This window comes from Cricetulus griseus, chromosome 3 (genome assembly GCF_003668045.3).
Source record: "Cricetulus griseus strain 17A/GY chromosome 3, alternate assembly CriGri-PICRH-1.0, whole genome shotgun sequence".
NCBI classification, from domain to species: Eukaryota; Metazoa; Chordata; class Mammalia; order Rodentia; family Cricetidae; genus Cricetulus; species Cricetulus griseus.
The window spans coordinates 281,688,494-281,702,055 of NC_048596.1; the positions used below are offsets into that span (position 1 = coordinate 281,688,494).

The 13,562-nt window shown below is 44.6% G+C and overlaps 1 protein-coding gene across 1 annotated transcript in view; it reads right to left on the bottom strand.

Annotated features, from left to right (window-relative positions):
• Hsd17b3 (hydroxysteroid 17-beta dehydrogenase 3) overlaps nt 1-9,251 on the bottom strand; it is a 38,893-nt gene extending 29,642 nt beyond the window's left edge. Inside the window, exons 1-2 of the mRNA XM_027410024.1 lie at nt 9,110-9,251; nt 7,481-7,527 (exon numbers count right to left, since the gene is read on the bottom strand). Of these exons, the coding sequence (XP_027265825.1) occupies nt 7,481-7,527; nt 9,110-9,251 (189 nt within the window). The remainder of the gene's footprint in view (nt 1-7,480; nt 7,528-9,109) is intronic.
• Between the last annotated feature and the right edge of the window lie 4,311 nt (nt 9,252-13,562).

The window sequence follows — 13,562 nt, forward strand, 5'->3', positions numbered from 1 at the left end:
GGTACCTACACTTAAAAGGTGCTTACAAACACACATGTAGCATGCACATATACACAGATAAAAATGAATCTTTTTAAAGGGGCCTTAAAGAGTCCGTGTGGGCACATGAAAACAAAGAAACAAACAAAAAGTTCCAGGGGGAAAGTCCTGTCTGTTTGGGGGGGGGGGAAGGACAGGGTCCTGTGTAGCCCAGGCTGGCCTCAAACTCAAATTGATGGTCTTGAACCCCTGATCCTCCTGCCTCCACTTCTAGGGTAGTAGGATTACAAATATGCACCACTCCTTCTGCCTCAGCAACATTTCACTCAGGGGATGAGTTTTCACTCAGGGCATGAGCTTAATAGTAGAATGGAAGGTGCACTGGCTGGTTTTGCGTGTCAACGTGACTCAACTAGAGTCATCAGAGAGGAAGGAGATCCAGCTGTAATGCATTTCTTAATTAGTGATCAGTGCAAGAGAGCCTATCTATGGTGGATGGTGCCATCCCTGGGCAGGTGGTCCTGGGTTCTATGAGAAAGCAGGCTGAGCAAGCCAGTGAGCAGCATCCCTCCATGGCCTCTGCATCAGCTCCTGCCTCCAGGATCCTGCCCTGTTTGAGTTCCTGTCCTGACTTCCTTTGGTGATGAACAGCAATGTGGAAGTATAAGCTGAATAAACCCTTTCCTTCCCAGGTTGCTTTTTGGTCATGGTGTTTCCTCAAAGCAATAGAAACCCTAACTAAGACAAGTTGGTGCCAGGAGTGGGGTTTTGCTGTGACAGACCTGACCAGATTTGGGGAGGACTGTAAAAGAACTGTGGAATTTTGGAATAGAAGAACCATTGAGTGTTAAAAGCTCTGTGGGATGTTCTGTGAGAACTTGGAAGATAAGAATGTTGAGAACAGTGCAGAGGACCGAGGTCTGGCTTGTGAAATTTCAGAGGGAAGTTTAAAGACTTTTGAACTAAGTTCAAAAATTTGAACTAAGATTACATAGTTCTGGTTAGCTGGAGCTGAAGAAGCAGCTGTGATTAACAAGATACCAGAACTGCAAAATCGAAACTTTGCTTTGCTGGGACACTTGGCACTGGAGCTAAGGAATCAGCAGTGATTAAGAAGAGACCAGCATCACTGAGGTGAAATCTTCTAGGAAGTGTTTCCTGAGAGCACAGAGAAGCTATGTTCTAGAGGCGGCCAAGGCTGTACCTTGTGCTGGCAGCCAGACATGATAATGTGTAAAGGTCACCCAGATGGTACTGGTTTTGAAGACATGAAGGGGTCATGGAGAGTAGCTGAGGCTTGGTACTTGGTACTGAGGCTTGGTATTTGGAAGCCAGGAGAGGCCATGCAGCCTCAGTAGCAGTTGAAGGCCAGGACTAATAGGGTCATGCAAAGAAGTCGGGGCTTGGCACCATGAAGAGGGCTTATGAGAGGCTATTCATGAAAGTCCAGCCCAGTTGCAGCAGAAAACCCAGCATTTTGGAGGTGCCAATACCATGGGATGACCTCAGGCAAGATAACATCAAAGAAAGTTGAACCAAGGCATGTCAAAACTAGGATTCCGGCAACTAAAGACAAAGAAAACATATTGAAGGAAGCCAGAGAGAAACAACACCTTACCCACAGTGGAAAAGCAATTCAAAATCTATCCAACATCTCTTCAGAAATCAAGGTCAGAAGCAAGCATTACAATCTTTTTCAAGTGTTGAAAGGGAGGGACTGTCAGCTACAAATTGTACACCCGCAAAAACGATCCTTTGAGAATGACAGGGAAACCCAGAAGTTACAGAGTGAAGAAAAGCCAGAGGAAGGCTTTGTCTACAGACCTGTCCTGAAAAATCAACCAGAAGTTCTCTAAACAGACAGGAAATGGCTAAAGGAACTTAGGACATGGTGAGAAAGAAATAACAATAAGTCCCAGACATTCCTTCTCCAGAATGGCATGTTCCATGTGTCAGCCTGAGTAGATTAAGGTCAAACCAGACACGTGGTCAAACATTAATTACTCTGTTCTGTGAAGGGGTGTTTATACTTGTGTTTCTTTTGTTATGGCCTTTTGATTTTTATTTGTTGGTCTTTTAAAACAGGATCTCCTGTAGCCCAGGATGACCTCAAAACTGCTATAGAGATGAAAGCAGCATCTGCCTCTACTTCCCAAGTGCTAGAACCACAGGTGTGTAATGCCACACTTGGCATGTAGATGTGTATTTTACTGAGGAATGACATAGTTAAAAGACTTTAACTTGAGTATTTGCCCACCATGGTGTGGGAGAACCTCATCCCTGGATCTCCAGCTACCATTCTGTCCTGCACATCTTTTGTTTGGTTGTTTCTGTTTGTTTGTTTGTTCATTTGTTTTGTTTTTCAGGCTGCCTTTGAACTCAGAGATCCACCTGCCTCTGACTCCCTAGTGCTGGCATTAAAAGTGTGTGCCATCACCTCCTGGCAATCCTGCAGATCTTGAATACATCAGCTTCCAGAATAATGTAAACCAATTTTTTTAAAAGGATCTCTGTCTCTCCCCAAATATACATATTCTACTCTGGCTCTCTCACCCACTCTCTCCCCCTCCTTCCTCCTTCCTTCTCCATAATTGGTTTTGTTTCTCGAGTGAACACCATGTTCATGCAATCCCTGTGGGATCCAGAAGGGGGCGCCTGATCCCCCAGAACTAGAGATAGAGACGTTTATGAGATACCATATGAGCGCTGGGAACCAAAGAGTGAACAATCTTTCTAGGAAACACAATTTAAACTTTCAACGTAAATAGAAGCTAAACTTGTGAAGTCTTCTCTACACTGCTTTCTGCCCTCCTCATCCTGTTTAACCCTTGCAGAAGCCCAGGTGAGAATGCTACCACCTTCCATTGGTTGACACAGATCCAGCCAGTGATAGTCAGAGGCAAGCTGTAAATACCTACATATCTGGCCAGTTCTCAATCATGGAATCCTGACCACCCCAAACTGAACCACTTTCCCTGGAGCAGCAGTTAGCAGGAGAGAAGAGTGGACTCCAGAATGGAGAAAAGCCTGCATGAGGAAAAGTTTGGAGCCCAGGAAAAAAAATTAATTGACTTTTTATTTTTTAAAAAGAACACAAGGAAACATTAAAAAGTTTGTACAGAAAAACAAAGCAAGAATTAGTCAAGGACGGAACAGAATGTCGATACACAAGGCTCACAGGAGAACTCTCTAGTACTTGCTGGCGGTAACTCAGCACGATGAGTTAACTCAGCCAAAGTCAGAGTCTGAAGATCCTGCCTGGCAACCCCCAGCTCCTGACTCCTGACCGTTGTCTTATAAGATGATGGCTCAGGCATCGTTGAGTTGGGATCTCCTCTAAATACCAAGGAAACTAAGTCAGGTCCACATGGAGTCAAGGAAAGAATGAGAAATCTGAAAGAATCCAAAGAGCCCAGAGTATAGGGCACTGTGGTGGTTTGAATGAAAATGGACCCACAGAGCAGACACCCACAGCTAAATACTGAGCCAACTCCTGGGATCCAGTTGGAAGAGGGAGGAGTGATGAGCAAAGGGGTCAAGACCAGGCTGGAGAAACACACAGAAACAGCTGACCTGAACAAGGGGGAGCTCATGGGCCCCAGACGGATAGCTGGGAAACCAGCATAGGACTGACCCAGAACCCCTGAATATGGATGTCAGTTTGGAGGTCTGGGCAATCTATGGGGCCTCTAGTAGTGGATCAGTATAAATCCCTAGTGTACGAATGAACTTTGGGAGCCCATTCCCCATAGAGGGATACTCTCTCAGCCTAAATACATGGAAGAGAGCCTAGACCCTGCTAAAAATAATGTGACAGACTTTGAAGATTCCCCCTTGGAAGGCCTCACCCTCTGAGCAGAAAGGGGATAGGATAGGGGATTGGTGGGGGGCAGGGGGAGGGGAAGGAGAGGGAACTGGGACTGACATGTACAATAAGTTTGTTTCTAATTAAATTTTTTAAAGGAAAAAAAAATGGACCCACGGCCCATGGGAGTGTCACTATTAGATGTGGCCTTGTTGGAGGAAGTGGTCACTGGGTGAGGGCTTTGAGGTCTCAGAGGCTCAAGCCACACCCAGCGTGGCAGTCACTTCCTGCTGTCTGCACAGTCAGATGTAGAACTCTCAACTCCTTCTCCAGCACCGTGTCTGCCTGCATGCCGCAATGCTCTCCATCATGATGATAATGGTCTGAACCTCCAAACTGTAAACCAGCACCAATGAAAAGTTCTCCTTTGTAAGAGTTGCCGCGGTCATGGTGTCTCTTCACAGCAATGAAACCCTAAGGCAGCCACAGACCTCAGTCGGTTTTCTGTCGCTGTGACCTAATACCGGAGGTAAACAACTTAAAAGGCAGCAGGGTTTATTTGGGCCCAAGGTTACAGACATTCCTATCTGTGGCCTTTGCTATGGACTCAGCAGGAGAAAGCTGCTCACTCGGGGCAGCTGGGAATTAGGAACACGTCTCAGAAGCCTCGTTCCCGTCTAGGTCTACCAGAGGTTCCACACCTCCTAGTGCACCACAAGCTGTAAAGATGCCTTTAAGGGAAAGTCAAGCTCCAAGCTATAGCAGTGAGAGAGACATCCTTCTGGTTAAATATTTTTTATTATATTGTGTGGGGGTGGCGTGGTGTGGGATGTGTGTGTGTGTGTGTGTGTGTGTGTGTGTGTGTGAGAGAGAGAGAGAGAGAGAGAGAGAGAGAGAGAGAGAGAGAGAACATATGTGGAGGTAAGAGAACAATCTGCTGGAGTTTTTTCTTTCCATCATAGTGGGACTGAACTCGGGTTTCCAGGCTGGGCCACTGAGCCGTCTCACCAGCCCTTTCTTTTGGTAACAGAAGACATACTACTTTGGGAAGCAGGTTCTGAGCCCTCTTTCTGTTCTCCACACTCAAATGTGACCACACATCATGGTTGAAACTGCTTGCGAGCACATCCTTATATATGAAATAGGGTGAAAACGAAGAACTCTTCAGGTTAGATGAAACAGACCTGGAGCAGACAACCAGAAACCACACATTTTCCTCTGGGGTGGAAACAGGACACAGATGTTTTTTGCCAGCACCTGGAACTTTTCAAATGGTGTGCATAAGACATGTCACACCCAAAGTGTTTATAGAGTGGCTCCAAGACACCAGGAACTGTCATTTCACACAATGTGGTTTATTATGATGCTAGCCTCTGGGATGGAGAGATAGGGGTACCATTCTGAGGTTGAATGTAGTCTTCATAGCCACTAAACATTTGTGTCCCCTCAAAATTTACATATTGAAATCCTAACCCACTGGGTGTGGTGGCACGCATCTTTAATCCCAACACTTGGGAAGCAGAGACACGAAAATCTCCATGAGTTCAAGGTCAGCCTAGTCTACATAGTGAGTTTCAGGACAGCCAGAGCTACATGGTGAGACCGTGTCTCAAAACAAAACAAACAAACAAACAAACAAAAAGCCCTTTAGCTGGGCAGTGGTGGTTCATACCTTTAATCCCAGCATTTGGGAGGCAGAGGCAGGTAGATCTCTGTGAGTTCGAGGCCAGCCTATTCTATAAAGCTAGTTCTAGGACAGCCAAGGCTACACAGAGAAACCCTATCTTGAAAAAAAAGCAAGCAAACAAACAAAACCCTAACCCTTGCTGTGAAAACAGCCAAAGGTGTAATTTACATCATGTGAATGTACAAAACAACATGGCAATGTGTGTTCAGCCCTAGCTGTGGGGTTAGCACCCTTAGAATATACCCAGAGAGCTTGTTCCTGGGGACCCACTGAGAAGTTCTCAGCATGGGGCCTTTTAGTCTCAGAACTTCGAGGAATGTGTTGTCTGGGCTACCCAGCTTATGGCAACATTTGTGTGACAGCTGGGACTGGCTGGGACTTCGGAGCTTAATGAATCTCTACAGCTCACTGAGACCATGGGAGCCTTTAGTATGTTGGCAGTGTCCATCCCTCCACATTCCATTGAGAGGTGTCTCCAAGTTTATGGAGAATGAAGAAAAATTAGGAAATTAACCTAAATTTTTTCAGTGAGAAAAAAAATGGCTGAGTTACAACCCTTCATTTGAGAGAATATTACACTGCCACTTAAAAATATTTTTGGGGGCTGGACAGATGGTTCAGTGAGTAAAGGCACTTGTCACCAAGTTTGATGACCTGAATTCAATCTACAGGACCCACTTGGTGGAGGAGAAAATTGACTCTGCAGTTGTCCTCTGTCCTCTACATGGACACACACAGACACACAGACACACACACACAAATAAATGTGGGAAAAATAAATAAATAAAATTTAAGGCAATATTTTTGATATAAGAAAAATACTAACAACTAAACAGCATTTTAAAAATGATGATAGGATTTGAAAGAAATTTAGGGAAACTGACAGGTTCTGAATATGTTTCTGTCTCCCTTGCTCAGGTGGACTCTTTCCTCTCATTGGAGTTTTGTAATATTCTTTATAAAGATTGGCATACTGTTTCTTGGTGCATGTGTGGTGTGTATGTCTAAGTACACATGGGCTCACATATATGTGCTGGCTAGCTTGCATATGGATGCTAGCTTACAGCAGGCATCTTCCTCGATCATTCACCTCTTTATTTATGGAGGCAGCTTCTCTTGGTGGACCCACACCCCACTAGTTGTCTGGGCTACTTAGTTAGCTTGCCCAGGGGTATTCCCTGTCTCTGCCTCCCCCTCCCCGGTGCTTTGAAACAGGAGCTACGTGGCACATCTAGCCCACACAGTCTTTGAACCAGCATGTTCCCTATTTGTGTGGGATAAATAACAGGGATTTTTGTTTGTTTGTTTGTTTGTTTGTTTGTTTGTTTTGAGGCAGGGACTCACTATGTGGCCCTGGCTGACCTGGAACTCTGTAGACCAAGCTAGCCTTGAACTCACAGAGATCCTCCTGCCTCTCAAGTGTTAGAGTCAAAGAAGTGTGCTATCACACCAGGCTGGGTTTACATTTTTAAAGGTACATTTAAATATAAACACTGGGGCACAATTACCACCTCAAAACACCAAATGCCCTATAAATCCCTAAAGTCTAAATGGAGGCACCGCTGGTTCACTTCTTTTAGAGAAGAGGCTGGAGAGATAGCTCAGCACCTGCTACCCCTCCAGAAGACCAGAGTTTGATTCTTAATACCACATTGGTGGCTCACCCATGGGTATCCCCAGCTCCTCTTACAGCTAGGTAAGTGGCATACACACACAAATACACATAAAACTTTTTTAGTGTCTAAAGGATATTTTTTTTTAGTCTACTCTCACATTAAAGACATTTTACTTCTTCAATGAATGTCTATAACTTTTGAACTCAGGAAAGTGATGGGTGGGGTGGGTGTCCCATAACAACAGGGGGTTAGCTTTAAAGCTAGACTGATGAAATTCACCTGTAGTCCCAGATATCGAGGAAGCTAAGGCAGAAGATTCATTTGAGATTAGTCGGTGAGACATGGCAAGACCTGATCTCAGAAATCCAAACCACAAAAGAGCAGCCACCTCACCTCAAATGAGTAGGCTTTCCCGATGCCGTCTCCTGCTCCGGTGATCACTGCAAGAAAACAGCGGCAGCCTTGAAGAACAGAACAACTCTCTCTCACATCTGCATTCTCTTGTACATCTCAGTCTATCTCAATACCACAAAGCCACGTTTTCCCACTCCAAAGCATCCAGCTTTTGGTAACCCCTGACAGAACACTGGAAGTGAAGGGTTTTTCTGTCCTGTTTTGGGGGTGAGGGGTTGTGTGTGTAGCTTTTAGAGGGGATCTGTAAATCTAGGAAACACACTCTGAAATGCAGCAAAGCACTAAACCAACAAGTTATTTTATTCAGGTTTCTTAAGGTTTGGGGCAGTGCAAGCCTTAGCACCTCAAGGGCAAGCATATGCCCTGTTATTGCTTCACCCTTGCCCGGTGGTTACCCTAAGAACAACACCTCAGAGTTCCTTCTGAGAAGCGAAGTCTGGTCCCTTCCCTCCTCCACCCCATGGGACAGCAGCCCTCAATGCCTGTGGAAGATAGGGAGCCTAGCAAAAAGGACACAGGAATGAGGGGGTTCGGGAACCCAAGGACTTCAGATAGTTAATCCTCAATACCACTATCTGCTAATACCTCAAGAGCAGTCACACCCTTCATTGAGGACAGATTACCACAATTCACTACACATACACCTGCAACTGACCTTGGCACCAATTAAAGGGCACAGGTTTTAAAAATGTTTACCAAACAAATCCATTAAGTTTTTTGTGCATGAATCTCAGGATATTCTCTCTGGGTGTTTTTCCAGCCTTACTACTGGGATATTTGTCCCCTACTTGAAATATTTTCCCTCGCTGGTTTGTCTGTGCCTGAAGGCATCACATATTTGCTCATGATAACATTATTCATTCTTGACTCCCAAACAAGCTAAGATTGCATTTTTCACTTTGAAGCCACAGAGTCTCTGCTTTGGGGGAGTGTTCTGAGAGGGTCTAAGTGGGCAGGATTGTGCAGACATCTAGTAGAACCAGGAATGTGGGTGTTTGATCGTGCACAGTGGGATATTTGGATCTAGAGCATGAAAGCTCAGGTGGCTTAGTAAGTTTGCAAACATATGTATTAACACACCATATATATGTGCACATATATGTACAGGTGTGCACACACAGTGGGAGTGTAAGAAGCATCAGTTAGAAACTCATGGGTTCATCCTAAACAATTTCCCATACAGTCATTTTAAAAAACATCTATGACAAAGTTTGCAAAGTTGCCAAGTTTAGTGTATAAGGGTATGGAATGCATTTATTACAAATTTTTTAAGTACTCTTTAGCAAAATGGAAGCATAATAGCCCAGGGTTTAGAAATCTATAGATGAGGAGACAGGTATTTCTGCCTTATTTATTATTTGTATTATTGGAAAAACTCCAAAAAGGAGAAAATCTAGCACAGTAATAGATGCATGGGCAAAAGCTGAGGGGCAGTCTCCCTCCACCATCTCCTGACCCATGCCTTGATTTTCAGATAGTTCTAATTCCACTCATGCAATCTAGCCACAACATTGCATTTTACGTGAAGCCACAGAGGTAGGTATTCTGAGACACAAGAATAAGAAATAGGAGCAATCAAATCAGTAAAGACTCAGGGAGTCCTCTTACCTGCCCATTGACCCATCGATTGCAGGAAAGACCTTGGTGAAACATTCCAGAAACACAGCAAGAGGTACTGGGAAAGCCTCATGCACTTCAGCAGGCAAACCAGGCACACAAGCAGCCCCACAGAAACGAAGAGTTGCTCCATGGCTTCCCTGTGGCTGTCTTGCTGGAGATGCTGCTGGGACCTGGCCCTTGCCCCCTGTGTGCCTCCTGGGGCAGACGGCCTGGGGACCTGCCAGATCTCCTTCCGGGAGGGACTGGGTGTGTTCCATGTATCCGGGGGCATTTAGATTAGAGTAACTTCTTTATGTAACCTTGTGATTCACAGGCTTTTGAATCAAGTATTCTTCATAATATCTTTATAGCATGGTTGGGCTTTTGTGACAGTGGAGTTGCTGCTGAGTGAAGGAGACTGTAGACTTGCAGAAAAGCAAAGCCCAGAGAGATGTAAGGGATACTTTGGTCTCCAAAGGTCTCTGTATTAAAAGCCCGATCCCCAGGATGGTAGTGATGTGGGAGGTGGTGGAACTTTTAAGAAATCGGGCTCACACTTCGGAAATATAGCAATTTTTCAGAAAATTGGGAATCGATCTACCTAGAGACCCAGCTATACCACTCTTGGGCATATACCTAAAGAATTCTCAATCACACCACAAGGACACTTGCTTGACTATGTTCACAGAAGCTTTATTCATAATAGCCAGAACCTGGAAACAACCCAGATGTCCCTCAACTGAAGACTGAATAAAGACAATGTGGTACATTTACACAATGGAGTATTACTCAGCTGTTAATGACATAAAGAAACGTGAAAGCAAATGAATGGAACTAGAAAAAAATCATCCTGAGTGAGGTAACCCAGACCCAGAAAGACAGACATGGTATACACTCACTTATAAGCAGATATTAGCAGTAAAGTGAAGGACGGCCATGTTACAATACATAGGCCCAGAGAGGTTAGGTAACAAGGGGAGGGAGTTGGCCTATGGATCTCCCTGGGAAGGGGAAAATCTATCTCATGGGTGTAGTTGGGGCAGGTAAGGCTAGGAACATGAGGGATGAGGGATTGGGTTGGGCGTGCAGGAATGGGGAGAGTGCTGAAGGAGATGACTGGAAAGGGAAAGCAGAAACCTGATACAAGGAAAACTCCTAGGAATCTATAAGGATGACCCCAGCTAAGACTTCTAGTAACAGTGGATACGTAGCCTGAATTGTGTGTAACCAGGCAAGAAGGATGACCTACAGTCTGTCGTGTCTATGGGATGTGCGGGGTTGGGGTGGGGGATGGGCAGGGTAAGGGTGGCTCAGAGATTGTGGGAGTGGCCAACCAAGAACTGGTCCAGCCTGAGACCCAGGCCACGAGAGTGAGCCCACCTCTGACACTGCCTGGAGTGCTAGGACCCAGAGACTGGATGACGCTGATACCTAGGATAGAACCAAACACACAATTGGAGAAAAAAATGCCAACATAATGATGCCTAATGATAATCTGCTGTACTCACAGATTGGCGACTACCCTGATTGTCATCAGAGAGCCTTCATCCAGTATCTGATAGAAACAGATGTAGAGACCCACAAGCAAACATTAGGCTGAGCTGTGGGAATCCTGCTGAAGAAAGGAAAGAAGGACTGTAACATTATATAGACTGAGCAGGTTATATTTAGCAATATATGTGTATTCATATATACACACACATATATATCTGAATGCAATAACAATTAATGAAAAATAGGCCATGAATTTGAAAGAGGGCAAGGAGGGGTATATGAGGGACTATAGGCAGATTTCCTCCATATTTGCCAAGACAGATTTTGAGATTAAAGTCACCATTACAAATACCTGAGCTAGTCATTTTAGAAAGTTAATTACCTGCTGTTAAATAACAAACTGCATGTGATATTCCAGGACAGGACGTAGAAGAGAGCTACTGTGACGTCGCGGAAACCAACACAGTAGCACCAACTCTATATGTTCATATTTAAATTTAACATAGCTTAGCTTAAAATTTAGCTCCTGAACTGCATCAGCCATTCCTGGCACTGGGTTTACATGTATGTCCATGCAGGAAGTTCTACTGGACACTCAATGTTTCCAAACCATTTGGTTTTACTGTTGCCAAAACGATGAACCAAGAACTCATCACCACCAAAACTAAAGCAAAAAGGATAAACATCTGTGCTTGGGGCACACTTCTCAGGGCTAGATATGTAGCTCAGCTGGTGGAGTATTTGCCTTGTATGTACAAAAACCTGTGTTTGATCCCAGCATAAACTAGGCATGGTGGCTCACACCTGTAATCCCAGCATTCAGCAAGTGGAGGTAGAAAGATCAGAAGTTCAAGGTTGTCACCGGCTACATTGTGAACTCAAAGCAAGCCTGGGCTACTTGAGACTATCTGAAAAGAAAAAGATAAAAGGGAAGGAAGGGAGTAAGGAAGGAAAGGAGGGAGGGAGGGAGGGAGGGAGGAGGGGAGGGAGAGAGAGAGGGAGGGAGGGAGGGAGGGACCTTATTGTGATCACTAAATAAGTGGTCAAAGTAGACAGACCTCCTTGTCCCTGGTTTAGAAGAAATCCTGTCCACTTCTCTGCATTTGGTATAATATTCACTGATGGTTTTTCATAGAAAGATGTTATCATGGGGAGATCTGATCTTACTGTTCCAAATTAATTTAAGGTTTTTAGTCATAAAGGATGTTGAATTTTGTCACTACCAATTTTATTTTCACTGAGATGATTCTTTAATTTGTCTTTATTCCACTTTATACTGTATTACATTAACCCATTTGCTATCCCAGCATTCCTGGAGTGGATGCTTGCTCCTGGGGTTTTATCATTTTATCCTGTTGTTTAACTTGGTTTGTTGTTGTGTTTTACTGAGGAATTTGCATCTGTGTTCATCGAGGAATTGTCTATAGCTTTCTCTTTGTGTGGCATCATCACCCATTTTTGCCATCAGAGTGGCAGTAGCTTCTTGCCATGAGTTTAGAAGCATCTCTTCCCTTCCAGTTGTGTGAGGTAGCATAAGAAGGTCTTAGCTCTTCTTTTGGCTATATGGTACAATTCAGCAATTAATCCACCAGGCACTTTGATTGTCTTTTTTGGAGACTATTACTTTCCAGTTTCATTGCTCACTATCATTTTGGGTACTGCTTATATTCTTTTGGTTCACATGTGTCTAAAAATTTAATATATTTTTCTATGTTTTATAATTTATCAGGATACACATTTTCAATAAACCTCTGGATTTCAGTGGTATCACTTAATATTCCTCTTTTATGTCTAATTTAAAAATTTGAGGTCCTCTCTCTTTTGTTTAATTTGTCTAAGAGTTTGACAATTCTATATCTTTTCAAAGAATCATTCTGCTGATATTCTATATGTTCTTTTAGCCCCTGAAACAGCTGGAATTATAGGAATGCACACCAACATGGCTCCTGCTTTTCACCGCATCCAGCTCTAGTTTTCAGGTGACTTCCCTATATTCTTTTATATTTATCTTTTTTTTACTCTTTTTGATTCTTTGTGGATTTCACACCATGCATTCCATTCTACTTATCTCCCCTTCTACTCGGGAACCCACCCTCTGCCCTCACAACCTCCCCCCAATTAAAAAAAATTAAAAGAAAAACTAAACCAAACAAACAAATAAAAAAAAAAAGCAAATCTTGTTGTGGAAGCTGTAGTGTGGCCCATTGGGTCACCCATTCATCTTTACTTGCAAGTGTTCACTGCCACGAGTCATTAGTCTGGCTTGAGGCCTCTGGTTTCCATAATGGACTCTCACTGGGGCTCCTCTTGGATATCCTGTTGTCCTTTGCCATGGAGACCCTGCTGTTTTGGATCTGTAGGTTTTTCCCCTTCACATGCTCCAACAGCTCATAGATTCAGAGGATGTTGGGGTGGCCAACTCATAGCCCTGGTTCTGGGCCTGGGTGGTAACTGGGTTGGTCAGTCCACCAGCTCTCCCTGGTCATCAATACCTGGTCGAGCTCCCCAGCCTTGGCTAGCTCACCCAAAGCAGTCTGAAGCAAGAAGTGAGGCTACTTCTCCTACTCTCAGGTCCTCGGATCTGGGACCCCCATACCCATATCACCAGGGCCAGCTCTACTGTTTTGCCCAGGTGAGGTGCAGAGCCCTCTCTCCCAATTGCTGTAGGAGGTAAATGAGGGAGGGCAGGGTCATCTCTCCTGCTTTCACCCCCTCAGGGTCAGCTCACCTGCATCCCAACCACAGGGTCAGCTCTAGTGTGCTGCCCAGGTCAGAAGCATGCCTATAGTGAGGGGTGGGGCCAGCTCTCCTGCTGCAGTATCCAGTGAGGTTCAGGGCCAGCTATCCCAGAGCCAGTGAAGGACAGGGCTTGCTCAGCACAGCATGGTTCCAATGACCACTTATGCTAACATGGGCCATGGACATCATCACAAACTCCTGCAGCAGCAGGACCATAGACCCAGATATG